The 18,888-nt window shown below is 36.6% G+C and overlaps 1 protein-coding gene across 3 annotated transcripts in view; it reads right to left on the bottom strand.

Annotated features, from left to right (window-relative positions):
* Nucleotides 1–118: 118 nt before the first annotated feature.
* Nucleotides 119–18,888, bottom strand: part of LOC111866171 (protein RRNAD1) — a 28,267-nt gene continuing 9,497 nt past the window's right edge. For 2 of the 3 annotated variants that reach the window (XM_023854849.2, XM_023854850.2), the window contains 9 exons: nt 18,553–18,668; nt 17,517–17,832; nt 12,132–12,280; nt 9,481–9,610; nt 9,209–9,378; nt 7,662–7,806; nt 2,640–2,749; nt 1,987–2,174; nt 1,079–1,214 (listed from right to left, as the gene is read on the bottom strand). In XM_023854849.2, the coding sequence (XP_023710617.1) occupies nt 1,138–1,214; nt 1,987–2,174; nt 2,640–2,749; nt 7,662–7,806; nt 9,209–9,378; nt 9,481–9,610; nt 12,132–12,280; nt 17,517–17,832; nt 18,553–18,668 (1,401 nt within the window). In that variant the 3' untranslated portion in view covers nt 1,079–1,137. Of the gene's footprint in view, nt 1,521–1,986; nt 2,175–2,639; nt 2,750–7,661; nt 7,807–9,208; nt 9,379–9,480; nt 9,611–12,131; nt 12,281–17,516; nt 17,833–18,552; nt 18,669–18,888 lie in introns of all 3 variants that reach the window. The other variant, XM_023854851.2, reaches the window with a different exon arrangement.

Raw genomic sequence — 18,888 nt, 5'->3', positions numbered from 1 at the left:
TGCCAGTACAAGCGAACGTGACATGCTGTGTTCGCCGTAAACAACAGATATGCGACGATGAATTTCTCGTCCTCCTACTCCTTCAGAACTCAAAAAGCGCACTACACTTTGCTGTTCTTCTTTACCTGCCTCCATTACTGATGTTAGATGACCACATGTAGCACTAACCTTACTTCCAGCACAATAAACAACTCGAGTGCAAGGGCATGTTGCCACTGTGCTTTCCCAAGTCCCCACCAGATGTTCGTACCATAAGCAAATTCCAGTGTTACCAACTTGTGCGCTGTGTGAGTTATGCGTGGTGACCCGTTTTCATTTGACTGCCCCTTATACTTACACCACGAAAACACAAGTCTGCCATGTAAAACAAAACACCATTTAGTGAAGATAACAGTCCAAAGACCATCTATATACTTCCATATCATATCGAAACTAACTCGAATTACCAAACTATCGTCTATCATAGTTACTAAAATAACTCGTGTAGAGAATAAAAACAGTTTTGTAATAAATAACTTTTTAATTTAATTTTAAAAACCTTAAAATTTCTTTAATTTGGAGGGTAAGGTGTTATGCATTTTTATTCCTATGTTGCACCACTCTGCGCCTATGTCACACTTGCCACTAGAGGTCTCTGAATTTGATTCAGCTTTCCCACACTTCTGTGTGGAGTTTCATATATCTGCCGCTGGAGGCCTCTGAATTACCACTGTGAAATTGGCACAGTGTATGGAGATGTCAATATGGAACTGAGAGTGTGCAGCAATTGAGGAGGCATTACTTTTCAGCATCCTCTCATGTTGTGTAAGCTTTGCTACAGAATGTCTCAAGGTCTGGGACATAACTGGCAGATTCACACAGCCTAGTTTTGCTAGGTGAGTGGTGTTAACTCCATGATCATCCCCCATACAAGAATCATCCCTTTGCAACTGTGACTTTGTTAATACACATTAATGGGTAGGACCTGCCCTCCTCCAGCTACAGCCAAAGGATGTGTCATGCAGCAACAGTAGAGACCCACTTAACACCCATGAAACTGTATTTATCAAACAATTTTAGCCACTAAAAATTACACAAGATATTTCAATGTCATTGTATTCATGTGACATAACATATAGTACAGCCTACTTGTCAATATCACTTCCAAGCAATCAGGATATTGTTTCTTGGGGATAAACTGGGATCAAACAGTGGGATCAGATCACTGCATATTCCTGTAATGGAAGGAAAAAAATTGAAATTATTGTAACTGAAAATGAATAAAGTGTGAAGAAACTATACTATCATCTTATATTTATCTTTATTTTACCTGGAACAAAATTTCAAATCTCAATATACTATAAGGCTGGCACCCATATTTTAACTTGTCCCAGTTTTATACTGAACACACAATGTTCTGGAACCTGATTCTGCTTCATTAGATCCAGTGATGGACTTGCTCATTCCAATGCACCCATCAGATTATGTCCTTACTGTCTGAAGACTAAAGCCAAGGCAGCTTTTGAATGTTGTCTTTCTTGCTGAAAATGTACACAAATGACATACAGACACTGCCTCGTGTGCAACCATCTTCCAAAAAATGAAGCCTCTACCTTATCAGCATGGGGTGGTAGGCATGTTCTAATGTGAACAATTTCATACCTTACAAAAACAGCATTAACAATTCTCTATCCACTTTGTTTTATCATGTTAACACAATAAATCGACATTACTGATAACTTTTGAGTCTATTGGTCTGGTCTTGTGCATTATGTGAAAATAATGTAACATGGGAAGAGCTGTTGTTTTTAGCAAGCAGGGCTCCAATAATTTAAAAAGACATTTTTACAAAAGCAAATTTATGACTTTCATCCAAACAAACTTTGAATCATGTGAACTCTCCTTGTACATAAAATAATTAGATAACAGTGTAAGAATATGGAAAACAGAATATTTAATTTTGTATCAATTGTAAATCTGAAGTAAAATCACACAGTCTGTTCTTACCAAGTTCCTGTAGATAGAGTAATCGATCAAGTAACACGATGGTTTCCACTAGAGGGGCTAATAAGAGGCGCAGGGTGTAGAAAACCACCACCTGTTTCCACTGTGATAAATTCAATAGTGTCTCTTCAGATTCAAGATCTTCTAGTGGCACTTTCAACCCCAGTTTTATGAAGGCCAATGTGACGTACCTGTGCAAAAGTAAAAAGTAAGTAAAGTAAAGCTAACCCTGTAACAGGCCGTGAAGGACCATAGGGTTGTGAGACGTTGAGGGTCCCACATTATCCAGACAATCGGCTCAAACATGGCAGTAAGGTTGTCAGATTTACACGCCAGCTGCGCTTTACTCCCCAGGAAATTATTTCTGGTACTCACTTCTGTTAGAGGCTGAGTCAACCTCAGGGCCATAGTGCAGCTGGAAGTCCCCTCACTGGGACTTGAAACCGTGACCTTCCGGCTTGTAGCGTAGTGCCTCAACCAACTACGCTGTGTAAGTGTAAAAAAATGTATGATGTTTGACTTCATTTTAACCTGTTCAAATCATTTACATTATTCAACAAGTGATGTGCAGTCACATTTGAGATGGCCAAACACTATGAAGATATTGAAGATACAAGAGAAAGAAACACCTCTGATATAACACTTTGTGTCCTTACTCTGTAAATGTCATGTTGTTACTATGCTTTATACTCCTGATTGCAGTGTGCCTCAAATGTGGCCAATATTTGACCAGAATCTTTTCCAAAACAGCACGATAGCAATGTACCTGTAATAGAAATGCAGAAACATTCTCAACAAATTCCACTCTCACTAATATGTACTGTAACATGATAAAGGACAAGCTGAACTACATACTTCATCATGTCTACAATACTTTCCCTGCTTAATTCAAGCTCAAGTAATTCTCTGTTGGAAAGGGTTATGATTATACCCAGCAAAAATATCATTACCTACTTCCTTTATTTTATTCCATCACCACAGTAGGTAATATGAACACACAGTACAATCATCGTATCTCAACATGTTTCAGCTCATTTATCCACCATCAGGTACTCGACTATTTTACATTCACCTTTATTTGTCTGCTAGTGATCCTACAGTGGTGCGTCCATATTAACTATTATGGTGATGGAATAAAATATAGAAATTTCACACATGCAATATGATGCTAAGATGTAATATTTCTACTGTTAACTATATTTAAAGGTTTCTGACAACAGCATGACATAATGATGACTATTCTATTGGACTTTGTCCACTGTCCTAGTTTCTTAAAACCACTACATTTAAGAAAATCCTATCACCAGGCGAACAAAACCTTACTCTGGTGGGTTTTCACAAGCCATCGTTTGAGAAGATTCTCCTTCAAGTGATGGGTGATGGCACAAATATATTCAACAAGACAAACATAAGACCTCAAAAACCATGGCAGAATGCACAATTCCTCCACGTAAATAACTTCCTCACTTTCCCTTCTTATTCAATCCTAAATACAGCAATAAACTTCATCACAAATCAAATACATGTCCATAACAAATGGAGTAGTCTTTACTGATTACTGCTCAAAATGGTCTCAGGTTAATCATAATGACTATCAAGCGAAACAAAAATAAATAAATAAATAATATACAAGTTCTCTTAACCACACTTAAATGCAGCGCTATCACTGACTTACACAATTTCCAGTTCACTGTAGCACATCCACTATGATTGTCTGTCTTCACTAGTTGTCTCTTGGCAACAGATCTCAACACAGAAACCAGCACTTCAACTCACTATGAAGCCTTCCAGCTATTTTGTCTTCAGTCACTCTTGAACCTCGTAACTAAAAAATCTTCTGGACTCAGCTTATGACTGACTCATAACTGCCCTGAACAAATTGTCACTTACTTATATAGTTTCGGAAAGGAAATGGGCCTACAGTAAACACACGTCACATAATTGCTAACCAGCCAGTCTACTGGCACATCGGTCAGATCTACAGAAAACACAGCTTCCTCTATTGTTGTGAGTTGGACCATGTTTACAGAGCTGTTGCCTGGAAATGCACTGATCACGTGTATGGGTGAGTAAAGATGCAGGTTTCGATCAGTGAGTCGAAAATTTGGATATTCACTACTTGTAAAAGGTAAAAGGTAAAGTTGTCCCTGTGCTCAATGAATTAACAACTACACCATGAAGGCGTATGGGGAGTGAATTTATAGACCAACATTTTCTTGATCTTGGCACTAGCTGGAGGTCAGTGGTCAGCTTCATGCACAGGCCGCTTTATGCCCGGGAAAAGAGCGCCCAGTACTCATTGGATAGGAGGTTGGGTAGACCTCAGAGCGGGTCTGGACGATTTGAAGAGTAAATCTTGACCCTACTGGATGACTCGAACTCCGACCCCTCAGTCATCCAGCTCATAGCCACTTGCTATACTGACTACACCACCCCAGCTGCTATCCACTAGTTGTAACTACATATAATTATTACACTATTACTGATCTGCCCACTTTCCAGTCCACTGTTGCACATGCACTACAATTCTGTTTCCATTAGTCATCTCCTAACAACGGATATTAACACAGAAATTAGTACTTCATATCACTACAAAGTCTTCTTGCTGTTTCATCTTTAATTACTCTGGAACCTCGGAACTAAAAATGCTCTGGACTCACTCCTCCAACTTACGACTGAATTGTTCACTCCTTGAACGAATTCTGTCACTCCCTTATATAGCCGTGAAACAGACATGGACCTATAGTAAACACGTATCACATGATCGCTATCCAGCCAGTCTATTGGCACATCAGTCAGATCTACAGAAAATACGTCATATGGTCTCTATCCACTGTTGTGTAACATCACTATGGACATGGAAAACACAGCTTCCTCTACTGTTGTGTTGGACTGTGTTTACAGAGCTGTTGCCTGACGTGTGGATCAAATCTGTTACATTTTGAATGAAACGATAACCTATCACTCGGGGAAGTGAGATCTAATGACCACATTCTGCGCATCTCACACATGCCCCAGATAACGATCAAAACCTACATAATCACATGACTCATCAACAATTTTTACAATATTCAGTTATCACTATCACTTGTACAATCATATGTCATGCAGTGACTAACTCAATATGTGCTATATACAGAATTCTATCACAATATCTATCACTTATAATAATTTCTCATACATTGAATAAATAAACTGAACCTCTTGATAATAAGGGCAAAGAGTTCCTGGCAGAAAACACACAGCCTACACTTTTTCCAATTTCAGTTCTCCAAAAACTAAATGTCTTATTTAGGTAATGTAAATTTATAATCCAATAACAAAATTCAAAAGTACTGTCCCCTTGGATGTGATGCTGGGTAGACTGATAGAAGTGTATCAACACTTTGGTGGAACATAGTGCTTCCAGCTTCAAGCTCCAAAACATCTACCAAACTACACAGACAACAGTAACTTTCACAGTCTTAACCATACATGGTTTAATTAGTGATGCTGTCATCACAACATGAAGAAGAATGAACTGGGAAGGATGTAGACAGAAATAGTCCCAACTGAATTTGAGGTACTATCCCAGAATATTCCTGGAATGATTGAGGAAAGCTGTGAAAAACCTCAGCCTGGATAGCTGGTCTGTGGGGTCAGGCTCAACTCGGTAGGATCTTCCAAATACTAAACAGGAGTGCCACCCACTTGACTGCAACATTCTGTTATTCATAATCATGGAGAGATGGTTGTAAGATCAAATCCTACTTATGTCAATTTTTTATTCTTTAGAATTGCAAAAATGTTACAGATTATTACTGTTGGTGTTATATTTTTATTTTTACATCATATTACAGAGTCAAAATTTCTCCCTAGGGCTGATTACATACCAGATTCATGGAAAACATACCTGAAATTAAACAATGTGCTACACTAGTTATCTTCAAGATATGTGCTATTCCCAGAATGGCCATCTCCTGCAATTGTGCACTGGAGTGTTTACTAGGGATGTACCACTTGTACCTATGACTACTGGTGTCATTTTCACAAGCACGCTACTTCATCAAAAGATCTCCATATTTCAGTATATTTCTAGCTTTCCAGAGGATGCTTTTGTCAGATGGCATGAATGTCAATCAGCAAACATGTTCCTTTTATATCTCAAAGTATGATGTCAGGTTTCCTGCATAATTTGATCCTGTCTGTTATACTCTATTGCTTCCAGAGTATAGTGACTTGGCTTTCCTGACATGTTTCATCTGGTTTTGGTATATATCTGTACCATTTGTTCCTTCCACTTTCACTCTTACTTCTTTACAGATATTGAAATATAAACGTATGCAGATCCTATTAGGATTCATTCATTAACTAGACTTGAACATTCTGATATTAAGTGTTCACCTTTCTCATCACATTGCTGGCACATTCTATATTCACCATCATCTGTAATTTCCTATCTTCATAGCATACATTAGGCAGTTAGTGCTCTGGCTTGCACAGTACTTAAATCACTTTCAGTTTCTCATTTTGCAGTCCAAAGAAATGTGTGCTTTCCACTGATGAGGCCAGCATCCATATTTTCAATGTACTGTCCATGCATTATCCTAAACTACTACATTTTATTTCTCTTGCCATCACTCACCCAATTTTTTGTTTCCCTTCCATATTTTTAGTTTTTCCTTCTGCATCCCCAAGTCTTCTTAACTTTTTTAAGTTTTAACAAGGAATTGATTTTGGATCATGTTTTATGATTTGTTTATGGCTGCTATACAGAAATCCTCCTCAAACTTTTTTTCAATCCTTGACCATTACTTACATCATTCCTCTTCCTCCACTTTCTTACTCATGTGCAACCTACGTTTGCTCAAGGGTGATACAATCTATACATCNATCAAAATACTGGAAATGCAAGCATTTCTTCTGTCATTTCATTTTTGGCACTCAATTTGGAACTTCAGTCTTTCGATATATTTCTTTTTAAATTTCTCCGTCATCCTTTCATACTGAATACTTAAAAATCTCATTCCCAAATATTAATATACAATTTCTTCTTCAGGTTGTTGTATTTCTGTCCTATCATCTATTATTAAGGTTGTCAGACTAACAAATTTTCCTCTTCTAAGTACCACTCTTTCTCATCTATCCATGCCAAACTTATTCAGATATTTTATATATATTCAGATATCCTGACTAAAGTTCTTAACTACCAGTGATTGCAGTTCATATTCTCTTTCCATCCTGAAAATTGCCTTAAAATCATCCACATACACTAAGTATGGTTTATTTGATGATGCTGTCAGTATCTGTGCCATATAGCACAAAATGGTAGATGACTGGTGAATGGTGAACTGGAAAGGATTTGGAAGGAAGTGGTCTTGGCCTAATCAAGGTAATATTCTCAAATTTTCATGCGGGGACTGAGGAAAGCCACAAAAGGACCTCAGTCAGAACTCTGGCCAAGAATTGAATCAGCATGTCCCCAAACAAGTCTTGGGCATTACCAGTACACCAACCTGCTCAGTTACAGTAGGTGTGTTACAGCTTTACTGTTCTAAACTTCTTGTATAAGTGGTATTAAGCCAATTTAAATAACAATGGTAATCTCGATTCATCATAAGCCTACAGATATTAAGAGCATGACAGCATGCAATTCATAAAGACACATCCATGCGGTCTTCATTTACTACAGCACATACCTTCAATTCTTCATACTGCCCCAAACATAAACGTTCACGGTAGGTATCAATTGCATGGCATGCAATCTCTAGAGCCTCATAACTCAGTGAATGTGATCTTGCAGAAAAAAATTCACTCACTGGATAACCACCAGATCCTGAAACACTGAAATAGTATTACTAAGCATTTCTACAGCACTGCACATGCAGCCAGCCATTTAGGCTTTGAACTAACAATTAATTATGGGGGAGGATGCAGCAGATTGAGGCCAGAGACTCATCATTATGAAAAAGACTTTACATTCAGAAAGTCACAGAGCTCCAGCAAGCTCTTCAGGTACTTGTTTTCCCACATAAATTTAATATTTTTCATACCTGAAAAACTCGTGTCTGAACAACTGAGACTCAGAGATGAGTAGTTTTTTCATTTCATATTAATTATACTAATTCAGGACAGTCCTGAAAAACCAAAGGCAGTTACAGATTTGAATCTCAGTGTCACCATATAAGAATGCATAAGCGTCCACAATTTGTTGCCTTGCATATTAATTTTCAGCTACAACAGTGTTTGTCAAAAATGGCTGAAACACTTAGAAGGAAGGAGCATTTTCATCAATGGGCGATAACTGCAATGAATGGCATTTGCAGCACTGGGTTGTCAGGGTTTCCCACATTAATTCTAAATCACTGTGTCTTTACACCCCTTGGTGTAGCTACTAATCACCTGCTGTCCTCCTACAAGCGACGTGTTCTTGTACTTCTTTGTATTGAAATAATCTCATTTTTCTGAAGCATAATGCAATTTTGCTCAATAACTCAAGTTTAATCTCACTTTCTGAAGCTACCTACTTCTATTTCAGTAACCATACTGTTCACAATCTCACCATGTATTATTACTTTCATGAATTCATGTCTGTAGGAATAACTGCTGGATCCTGATATATTCAGTGTGCAACACAAACACAAACCATTAAGTCTGATTAACGGTGAAGAAGAAAAGAGCAGTTTTGTAATGTGCTGAAAGTAAAGTGGATTAGAAAAATTACAAACATGCTGAAACTGAAGTTTCAAACCTAGGCAATCAATATGGCATACATTGTTTACTAACTGTACATTATTCCACTGCTTCACACCCAAGACTGACATATATGGATATAATATTGGTAGAGCACACTGTTCAGATATTAACATAAATTGTAATGGATAACATGCACTCTCTTCTGACTTGCAATTTTCAATTTCTCTTATACAACAAACAACTGGATTTAAACATGTACCACATTCTACAGCAAAAAGAACAGATACAGAGTGTCATATTTACCTTCATCATACAAGAATAGGAATTTTAGTTCTTCTGGTTCTACAGGGCTGCCATATTTTTCACTGGGGGGTTATAGTATGAGTATTGAAAAAACACAAATCTCAGTCAGCTGGAAAACACACAGATTGATGACATAACATGACCCATGGCCAAGAAAAGCTACTACAGATAGTACACCAGACTATTTGAATGCAAAGGAGTGAATAAAATAATTCTCAGTGCTGTAACACATTCGAATTATACTTACATTCCTGTTGTAAGCTTCATGTAACAGCATCCCACAATATTAATAAATTTTGCACCTGGACACTGTACAAAGAGGTGCATTAATATTGGTGTTAAATCACCACATGAATGAAGTCCAACTATACCAAAATCAAAACTTTCTTCAGAAATTCCTAATGCTTTTTTCACTGCCTGAGAACAAAAGCAATAACAGTATAGGACGATATCAGTCTTCTATATCATTGAAACATCAGTTTCTCATATTGAGAAATGTGTCTCAAATGTGCAACTCACCTGTGTAAAGTTGCCAGCAGTCAAATGAGTATCAACTGTTATATTTAAATGCACTGGTCGATGGAATTTGGCATTTTGGGAGTCCTTCAAAATCTTGGACACAGAAGTCTCTAATTCCATATCTAACTTCCTGAAAATTGTGTGTTACTTATAACTTATTATGCAATAAGGATTAAACTTCATATCGTTAATATGTTTTGGCCTGATGGCCATGAACTAATTCATGACTACTGAAAATCACAAAATCACAATTCTCTATGAATTACATATATTCACCATACTGAATACATACAGGGGAGGTCACTTTCACCAAACTATCTGTGTACTCCACCTCTACGCAAATATGACCCATTCTCTATTCTCTATTGGTACAGTGCATGAAGGAAAAATTAAACTTTACCGTTTTTCTAACAAAACACCTCCAGCATAAAATACAAGTCCTATTAAGATCAGCAACCTTTATGTGAAATATTTTTACATGTAGAGAATATTAACAAAATACAAGGAAAAATAAGTGCAGTGTTACATTGCACACTGTCATTACTTTACAACAGTGGACCCATAAACATCAGCTGATTTTGTATCATTCATGCTCTCTATTTGTGGGTCACAGGATCAAATCCAAGCCTGGAGAAGGGCTAGCTTAAGAGCATTTAAGGTTCTCATCACATTCTCCATGCACATTCCAGGATACAGTAAACCATCATTAATCCAGATCAAAATATGAAAAATGAAGACTGCTGTTCACAGTTCGGTACATACTTTAAAAGACACATGGCATTCAGGAAGACAGATGAGTCACTTGTCTGTTGAGACAAAACTTGACAGTTTCTTCAAACGTGCATTATTACACTAAAAAATAAGTAACACTTCTGAGTCTTCTATCAATGAATAAATGTGTTGTCTTTCTACAGTTTTTATATAAAGGTTCTACAGTAATATTTTCTTACTTATTTTCACCAGCACTATTAAGATCATTAAATTTTCCATTTATTTGTGTTCTCTAAGGCTTTTTGTCCCTTAGGGCTACCTTTCACTTCACTAACCTGGATTATGGCTTAATCCAGATGACCCCATTATTCTGGATTAGCAAGAGTTTACTGTAATACCTAAATCAGGCTACAACCTCAGCCTTCCACATCCTTTCCAATACATTATTCACTAATCATCCTACAATCTGACATTATACAGTGTGAGCTACTGGCAGCATCATTACTAAACCATCAACAGGTAAACACACAACAGAACTGTATATGCAACATAAGGCCAATTGAGGATGAAAAATCACAAATTAATTAAAGTGGAAAATATGTGTACTCCACTTACTAATAGTTACTTACACTGAACTTAACTTTAGACTAAGTGATGTCATACGGATTAAGCAATAATCTGGATTAGTGAAGCATAAAGTAACCTTAAAGGACAAAAAACTTAGAACACAAATAAATGGAAAATTTAACGATATAAGTAGCACTGATAAAAATAAATAAAACAATATCACAGTAAAGTGTTTATTTAAAAACTATAAACAGACAATACACTTATTCACTGATAGAATACTCAGTAGTTGTACTTTTTTTTAATGTAATAATGCAGGTTTGAAGAAACTGTCAAGTTTTTCTGAACAGACAAGTGACTCATCTGTCTTCCTAAATGCTATGCATCTTTTAAAGTATGTACTCAACTGTGAATAGCACTTTTCACTTTTCATATTGTCACATGTATGTGTGATTACAACAAGATTTGGATTGGTGAATAGACTTAATGGCCACTTATACACTCACAAACTGACTACTCTTTACAGATCACTGATGCACATGCACACTCTAGCATCCTTGGTATATTAGTCTCCACTAGCTGTTTCCTGGCAATAAATTTTAACACAAGAACTATAACAGTCTTACTGAATTACACACTCCAAATATCACACATAAAGTCTCCTCTTTTAAGTCACACTCTTGCAACTAACTCTTTTCTTCACAGCCTCCTTTACAGGACTGACTTCTCAACTGACAATTGCCTGTCAACCCTATTGTCTTCAAGATAACTCCTTGGCACACACCACGCAGAAAACAGACCCTCTACTGTTGTTGAGGTGCGTTTACCATGCCATTGCATAGCAATGGTCATGGCACAGACCACACAGAAAACACCATTCTTCTATCATTGTGTGCATGTATGTCACGGGCGTTACCTGCTCCACTGTTGCTGTCCAGTTACTGCTTAGCAACAGGTCTATACACAACAATATTTTGATCCAGATTATCGAGGGTTTACTGTACTTCCAAATGGACTCATGATTTGAAACAATTTATTGGACCTTCACTCCCACATATTAATTTGACTTAAAAACTGATACATATCATAAAAATTTAATTAATGTGTGTTCACTACAGTGTACAATCCTGCACAGAGCACTGGCTATAACTGAGCCTTTCCTCAGTATTGCCAGGTGCAGGTCATGGAAGTAGCCCATGAACAATTAATTTCTGATCCTTCTCATTATGTTATCTATATTCATCCAATATTCTGAACAACTGATACAGCATAATTAAACAAATTACCACTCAACATGCATATAAATAGTTCAGAAGAAAATGCATTGGTTGCACAAGATGTGAAGGTCTAAATTAAATTGATAATTTCTGTACCATGCTTCACATGAGAGATTTTCTTGTGCCTCCAAACAACAGACTTTCAAACCATAACCATAGGCAAGTAGTCTTGCTAAGTGACCCAACCCTGAACCAACATCCACAATGTACTGGCAGCTCTCTGTCTGTGCTACATTTGCAGTCATCTGCAACAAGATATAAAATCAGTTACTCAAGGACAGTCACTCAATTAAGAGTAATGCAGTATTACAGTATTATGTATACTTCAAAAAACAGCAAAAGAATTCAATGCAGTTATCTACATATACCCTGTACTTTTTTCAGGCGTGGAAAAATAAAACTGTGGGACATATGCTATTTCTCTATCATGTTTCTACTAACATATGCACCAAAGTAGCTCAGGTACTCTGAAATTCACAGAATTTTATAAAAACTGAAGATTCTCTACCATGTTCACAAGAGCCTGCCACTGGCCCTTATCCTAAGCCAAATGTTTCCAGTCCACGCTCTCCTTTCCTATTTCTTCAAGATCAATTTCAGTATTATTCTTCTATTTATTGCTAGTCCATCAAAGTAGCCTTTTATCTACATGTTTCCTTCTCAGAACTTTGTATATATTTCTCTCCTCTCCCATATGTGATAATTACCTCACCCATCACATCCTCCTTGATTTCATCCTCCCGATGTTGGGCAAATCAAAAAATAAATCCTTAGCTGTAAGGGTAATGTCTCATTTAATTTTAAGACATGAATGAATGAAGGTATAAGGGGTGGGCCTTCTCAAACCTTGCACCACGACCTACAGTGGTCTACTGTGCTTCCCCTTTTTGATTATCCCTTCAGCAATCCTGCGCTTCGAATGAAGCACAGTATTTTGTACATGGGGACATTGAAATAGAAACTTGGTTCCATAAATTATTGACCCAAGTGACTAATCTGAGACATACAAACATGAGGTTTGTTGTAAAACATTAAAAATTTCAATATGTTTTCATTCCTTGATAGCTGCGCACATTCACTCAACTCCACGTTGCAATAAAACTGTCACCAAAAATATGTAAGAAATCCTTCAAATATCAAGTTTATTTCTCAGTGGTTGATTTCATCTAAAGAAACAAAAAGCATGTTACATCAAACATCATGGGGGACACTATGGACTTCGAAAGGGGCCACTGAACTATAATGGTATCAAGTGAAAAGAGTCTGAAGGAATCTTATTGCAGTTTGCTAATTGATATATACATGAAATCAGGATCCAAAGTGTGCTGCATAAGCAGGTAAGATTACATGCTTATAAAATTTAACTGCGACAACAAATCAAAGACACCGACCCTCCAAAAAGGTTCAAATATGCAAATTTCACATTAAATAAAAATGATGAAGATTTTCTAAGATGATTACTTTCCTCAGACAACGTTGTGTTTCACATTAATGGTTGTGTTCATCATCACAAATGTCAAATTTGGGGTTTCGAACAGACACATGAAATTTTTACCACATACATGACACACTGAAAGTGACCACATGCAGAGATTTCTCTATTGTTGTTGTTATTAAATAACTCCACAAATCCTGTACAGGGGCTTTAGCACCCATAGGATATAGAGCTAGTCAAACTTATACAATCTCATACAAAACATAAAAAGATACATGGTGTAACATTAAATCAAGCCATATCATAACAACATAGATTCATACACTGTTAGAAATACAACCTTTTACTTCTTACTACTCCAAGTCCATTCGTCACAATCATTAAACATTAATCATAAAACAATATCACATAATACTAAGTAATAAACATAATTAAAATTAAAAAATATAACATACAGTTAATCCCATTTACATCCAATCAGTATTTACAAATTATTTTGATTAAAAAACTCCTCTAATGAATAAAATGACCACGAGCAAAGATATCTCTTTAATGCTGGTTTAAACAATTCAATTTTATATGATAATGATTTTATATTTATAAGAAGATGGTTAAATATCCTCATTCCAATAGCATATGTCCCTTCATTATATATTGTTAATCTAGCAGATGGAAAATGAAGGTCAGTATTGTGCCTAGTATTTAGACCATGAATTTCTTGATTAGTTTTATAAAGATGCTTATTTCTCACAACAAATATCATCAAAGAAAATATATATTGAGAATAAAATGGTAAAATTTCCCAGTCTTTAAAAAGTTGTCTACAAGAGTCTCTACATCTAGTCTTAGTCATAATACGGAGTATTCGTTTTTGCATCTTAAAAACACTAAGACTATGTGGTGAATTACCCCATAATAAAATACCATAAGATAATAATGAATGAACATATGCAAAATATATCATTCTTAGAGTATTCTCCATCATAAGGGGCGTGACAATCCTGATAGCATAACAAGCAGTTTGCAGAAAACACCACTAAGGGAAATATTTACCTTTAGATGTTAGAATTGTCTATATTTTTACAAACTGATGACACAAAGCAAAAAGAAACTGAACTTGTTTTCCACTAGGATGGGGCCCCATCCCATTTCAGTCATAATCTTTGAGATGCTCTAAATGTTAGTTTTCCTAATCAATGGAATGGAAGAAGTGGACCAATATAACACTGAATTTCTTATGTTGGAATATATGAAAATCATTATATAAGCAGATAAAATCCATGATTTATGTCACCTGAAAGAAATCGACACTGCTGTAGCACAATCACCCCAGGAATCCTTTTTCATACCAATGAAAAAATATAATATGCACATATTTCTGGAGGCATTTCACTGACACTACCTCACACCAATTCATGATAGTGAAATTATCACTGTTACAAGCACTGTCATTGCTGCTTTCACTATCACTACTGTTTTAATTGATTTTCATCATCATTTCTTTGACATTCTCTCCAACTATGCAATCAGTACACAAATATTTGTCATTTAATTTTTAGGCATGTGTGAGAATGACATTTCCAATTCAAAATGAGAATTTGGAAAAATTTCAAGAATTGAGATTGTTTTCCTGTAGTACAATGTCACAGCACATCAGCCATTTGTAGACTTCAAGAAAGCCTATGATTCAGTTATGAGGAAAGTATTGTACAATATTCTGATAGTTTGGGGTACCCACAAAACTACTTGGGCTGATTAAAATGTGTTTAAACAAAATGTATAGTAAAGTCCGTATAGGTAAACATTTGTCTAATAAACTTCCTATCCAGAATGGTCTGAAACAAGGTGATGCTTTATCGCCACTCCTTTTCAACTTTGCTTTAGAATATGCCATTAGGAAGGTCCAGGGAAACCAGGCGGGAATGAAATTAAATGGGACACATCAGCTCTTGGTCTATACTGATGATATGAATCTACTGGGTGATAATATAGATACCATAAAGAAAAACACACACTTTAATTGACACAAGTAAGGAGGTTGGTCTAGAAGCAAACACAGAAAACTAAGTATGTTATATGTTGCTCTCCTGACACCAAAATGCAGGGCAAAATCATGACATAAAGATAGGTAAAAGATGTTTTGAAAATGTGGCACAGTTCAGATATTGGGGAACAACGATAACAAATATAGCACGAATGGGAGAGAACAGGAATGCATATAGGATATTTGTGGGAAAGCCAGAAGGAAAGAGACCACTGGGAAGACCAAGGCTTAGGTGGGTGAACAATATTAAAACAGATATTAGAGATACAGGATGGGATGGTATAGAGTGGATTGATCTGGCTCAGGACAGGGACCAGTGGAGGACTCTTGTGAACATGGTAATGAACCTTTGGGTTCCATAAAATACTGGGAAATTCTTGAATAGCTGCAGAATTGGTGCTCCTCAAGAAGGGCATGAGTAAGTAAATAAGTAAGTAATTTATAATACTAGCCACTTTTTTAAAGTGGACAAAGTGATGGAAGGCAGCTCTAAATACAAGATGACCACACTTCAAAAACATAACTGCATATAAAAAGTAATTTTATGACTTAATTTCATAATCTCATTATAAACATGTGAAAGCATATAAATGCTATAACCATGTTACACATGAAATTAGGCCGTGCCATAGCTCAAGCGGTTAGTCACTGGCTTCCCACCGCAGCTGCCCAGGTTCGATACTGGGTCTGGTCAAGTGTGATTTGTGGTCGACAAAGTGGCGCTGGGGCTGGTTTTCTCCGAGTACTTTGGTTTCCTTTGCCAATTTTCATTCCACCAAATTCTCCATCATCATAATCACCCGGGGCAGGTTACAATAGGCCAATCAGTGGCCACCATGCTGAGTGAACCCAGTTGGACTCCCCCCACCCCACCACTAAGTGAATTAATTTTCTTTTTACACATGAAATTCATTGGGTTAATTTCCTTCTGATAGTCACTAGCCTTTACTCAGCTTTTTGAGTTTTGCTCTGTTCACCTATCACTCATTGAGCTTCAGTGTCTCCGCAATACCAATATCTGTTTCACATAAACTGCCAACATTCCCTTCATCTTCCATAATCTCCCTTCCATCCTTTCACCAAACATATGTGTATAGCACTTTTGAAATATTATCCCTATCACTTCCAAAGAGATCTGTTGTCATGGTTTTGAGCCACTGGCACATTAGTTCTACACTGTGCTTCTTTATTATCCTGCTGATGTCAGAACACAGTTCCCTACCAAATAAAACTGTTTTAAATGATTCTTACTAGGCTTCTTCACTAGAATGTGCAATTATGAAGTTACTGTTCCAGGCAATAGCAGAACCAACTGCATGAACTGCATAATGCACAAGCATTCCCTTTTTGAAACAACACTCTTGTCTCCAGCTCCAGGCAACTTGTAACGAGTCCCTCATCAATTCATTAGTCATCAGTCTGATACCTCAATATCAGTCCCATAAACAGCTGCACCTTAGGCATAATTTTTTTGGTTCAATATCACACATGGTAGTCTGTACAAAGGACATACGCCCAACTACTGAGAACATATATACAGAGGGGGCAAAACATTGACACCGCAGAGGGAAAATAATGGGGAACAGAGAGCGAGTTTCGTTCTTGAACAATGTATTTCAGTGTGAACAATGATGATACAAGAGCATGGAAATATATTGACTTAAGATCTAGTGCAGTGCAACAGTTCCTAAAAGTGAACAACTGCCTGAAGATGGCCAGGTAAGAATAAAACATGTATCAATTGATGAGATTTTAATGTTATTTTAAATTAAAGAGAGATCGTGATCATTTTTAAGCTGCATTAAAGACGAAGGTGAATGAGTGAGTGATGCACCAGTGCAACAGGATGCTCAAATATATTATATATGGTAGTAGTTCCACACTGTCACCTCAGTTAACTTACAATTACTAACATCTCTTCATTGCCAATACTTTTAGGACAATAAATCAATAAGAAAAGAAGTATATAAATTAATTAATTTCACCACACTTCTATACATACCTGAGCCATTCTTGATATTTCATGTTGCTTTTTGGGTTTCACATGTTTTGTGAACACATAATGTAGCTTGGGATGTTTAAGACATGGCATCCTCTCTGCATTCTGCCATTCTACCTGTGAAGACTTCCTGTTACTGCTCAAATAATGAGCAATTGAACTTGGTTGCTTTAATGCATTACTTCTGCTGTCTGTTTCACCACTCCACTGTCCCTTTGCATTCAGAAGATCTTTAAAGTGTGTCTGTTCACGTGGTACAGACAAATGCAGTGAAGCTACTTGCAGAGCCAGTAATGACAAGGGCCACACCCTCTGATGACTGTAAAAGGGGTCACAATTCTATTTCAATGTATGCCTAATTTAGGTTATTTAAAGCACAATGTAACTGAGACAGCACCGTTTAACTGCCTATTCTGAAAACCACATAAAACCTATAAATACACTGTGAGCAAACTTCAGAGTGTTCTTACGTTAAGAAATGCAGTACATACATATATCACTGCAATTTAAAAGGATAAATGAGACATTTCTCATGGCATTCATACATTTCAGGTTATATCTTTCGGTGTTTTACAACTAAGTCATACTTACATTTGTGTTATCAACATACAGCAAAACTTCCACTGTATGTGTACTTGGTTTAAGTTCATTAATACACTGAAATGGGATAAATGAGATAGACATTTTCTGTCTGGACTTAGAAAACTTGATCAACATGTCATTCATTGACTGATGGCTGGTGAGGATCCTATACTGATAAGCCTTCATTCACCAGCATCTGAACTGCAGTCATGGATACTGATTTGTAACACCAAAGACAGCACTGAGTTTTTTGCTTTTCCCTAAGGGAAAAATGGATAGGAAACAAAATTGCCATGATGTGTTTCTGCAAATTTATGAAGCTATTTCAGTGTCCAATCTGCTCGAGTTCATTAAATCTTGCTAACAAAAATAATTTGATTTCAAAAAGCTGTATACATTGGTAAATCAAACGATGGAGGGGACCTGAAACATGAAATTCTGATTCATAAATTCTTACCTTCTAAAAGTGTTATTATGGGTTAAAAACTTCCCAAGTTCTTGAGGATCGACATTGTCCAATGCTGTCCTCCAGCTGTGTGGAAGCTTATTCCAATGACAATCAGTGAAATAGTCCTAAAATAATAATAAACTGACATAGTATTATTCTCCATACTTTAAAAATTTGACTTTCTTACCTCTTCCAACAATGACGCTACAAATTGCATCAAAGAAATGCATACATGCTGTAATTTACATAAATGCAAAGTGCCAACTTTTCCAATCAGACTGAGTGAACTGCCAGACCACTAAAATTGCATGAATATTAAGTAAACATTTCATCCCCTCTATTCAA

Source organism: Cryptotermes secundus, unplaced genomic scaffold (genome assembly GCF_002891405.2).
Source record: "Cryptotermes secundus unplaced genomic scaffold, Csec_1.0 scaffold599, whole genome shotgun sequence".
In the NCBI taxonomy this organism is placed as follows: Eukaryota; Metazoa; Arthropoda; class Insecta; order Blattodea; family Kalotermitidae; genus Cryptotermes; species Cryptotermes secundus.
This window is presented reverse-complemented; position numbering and strand designations above follow the sequence as displayed.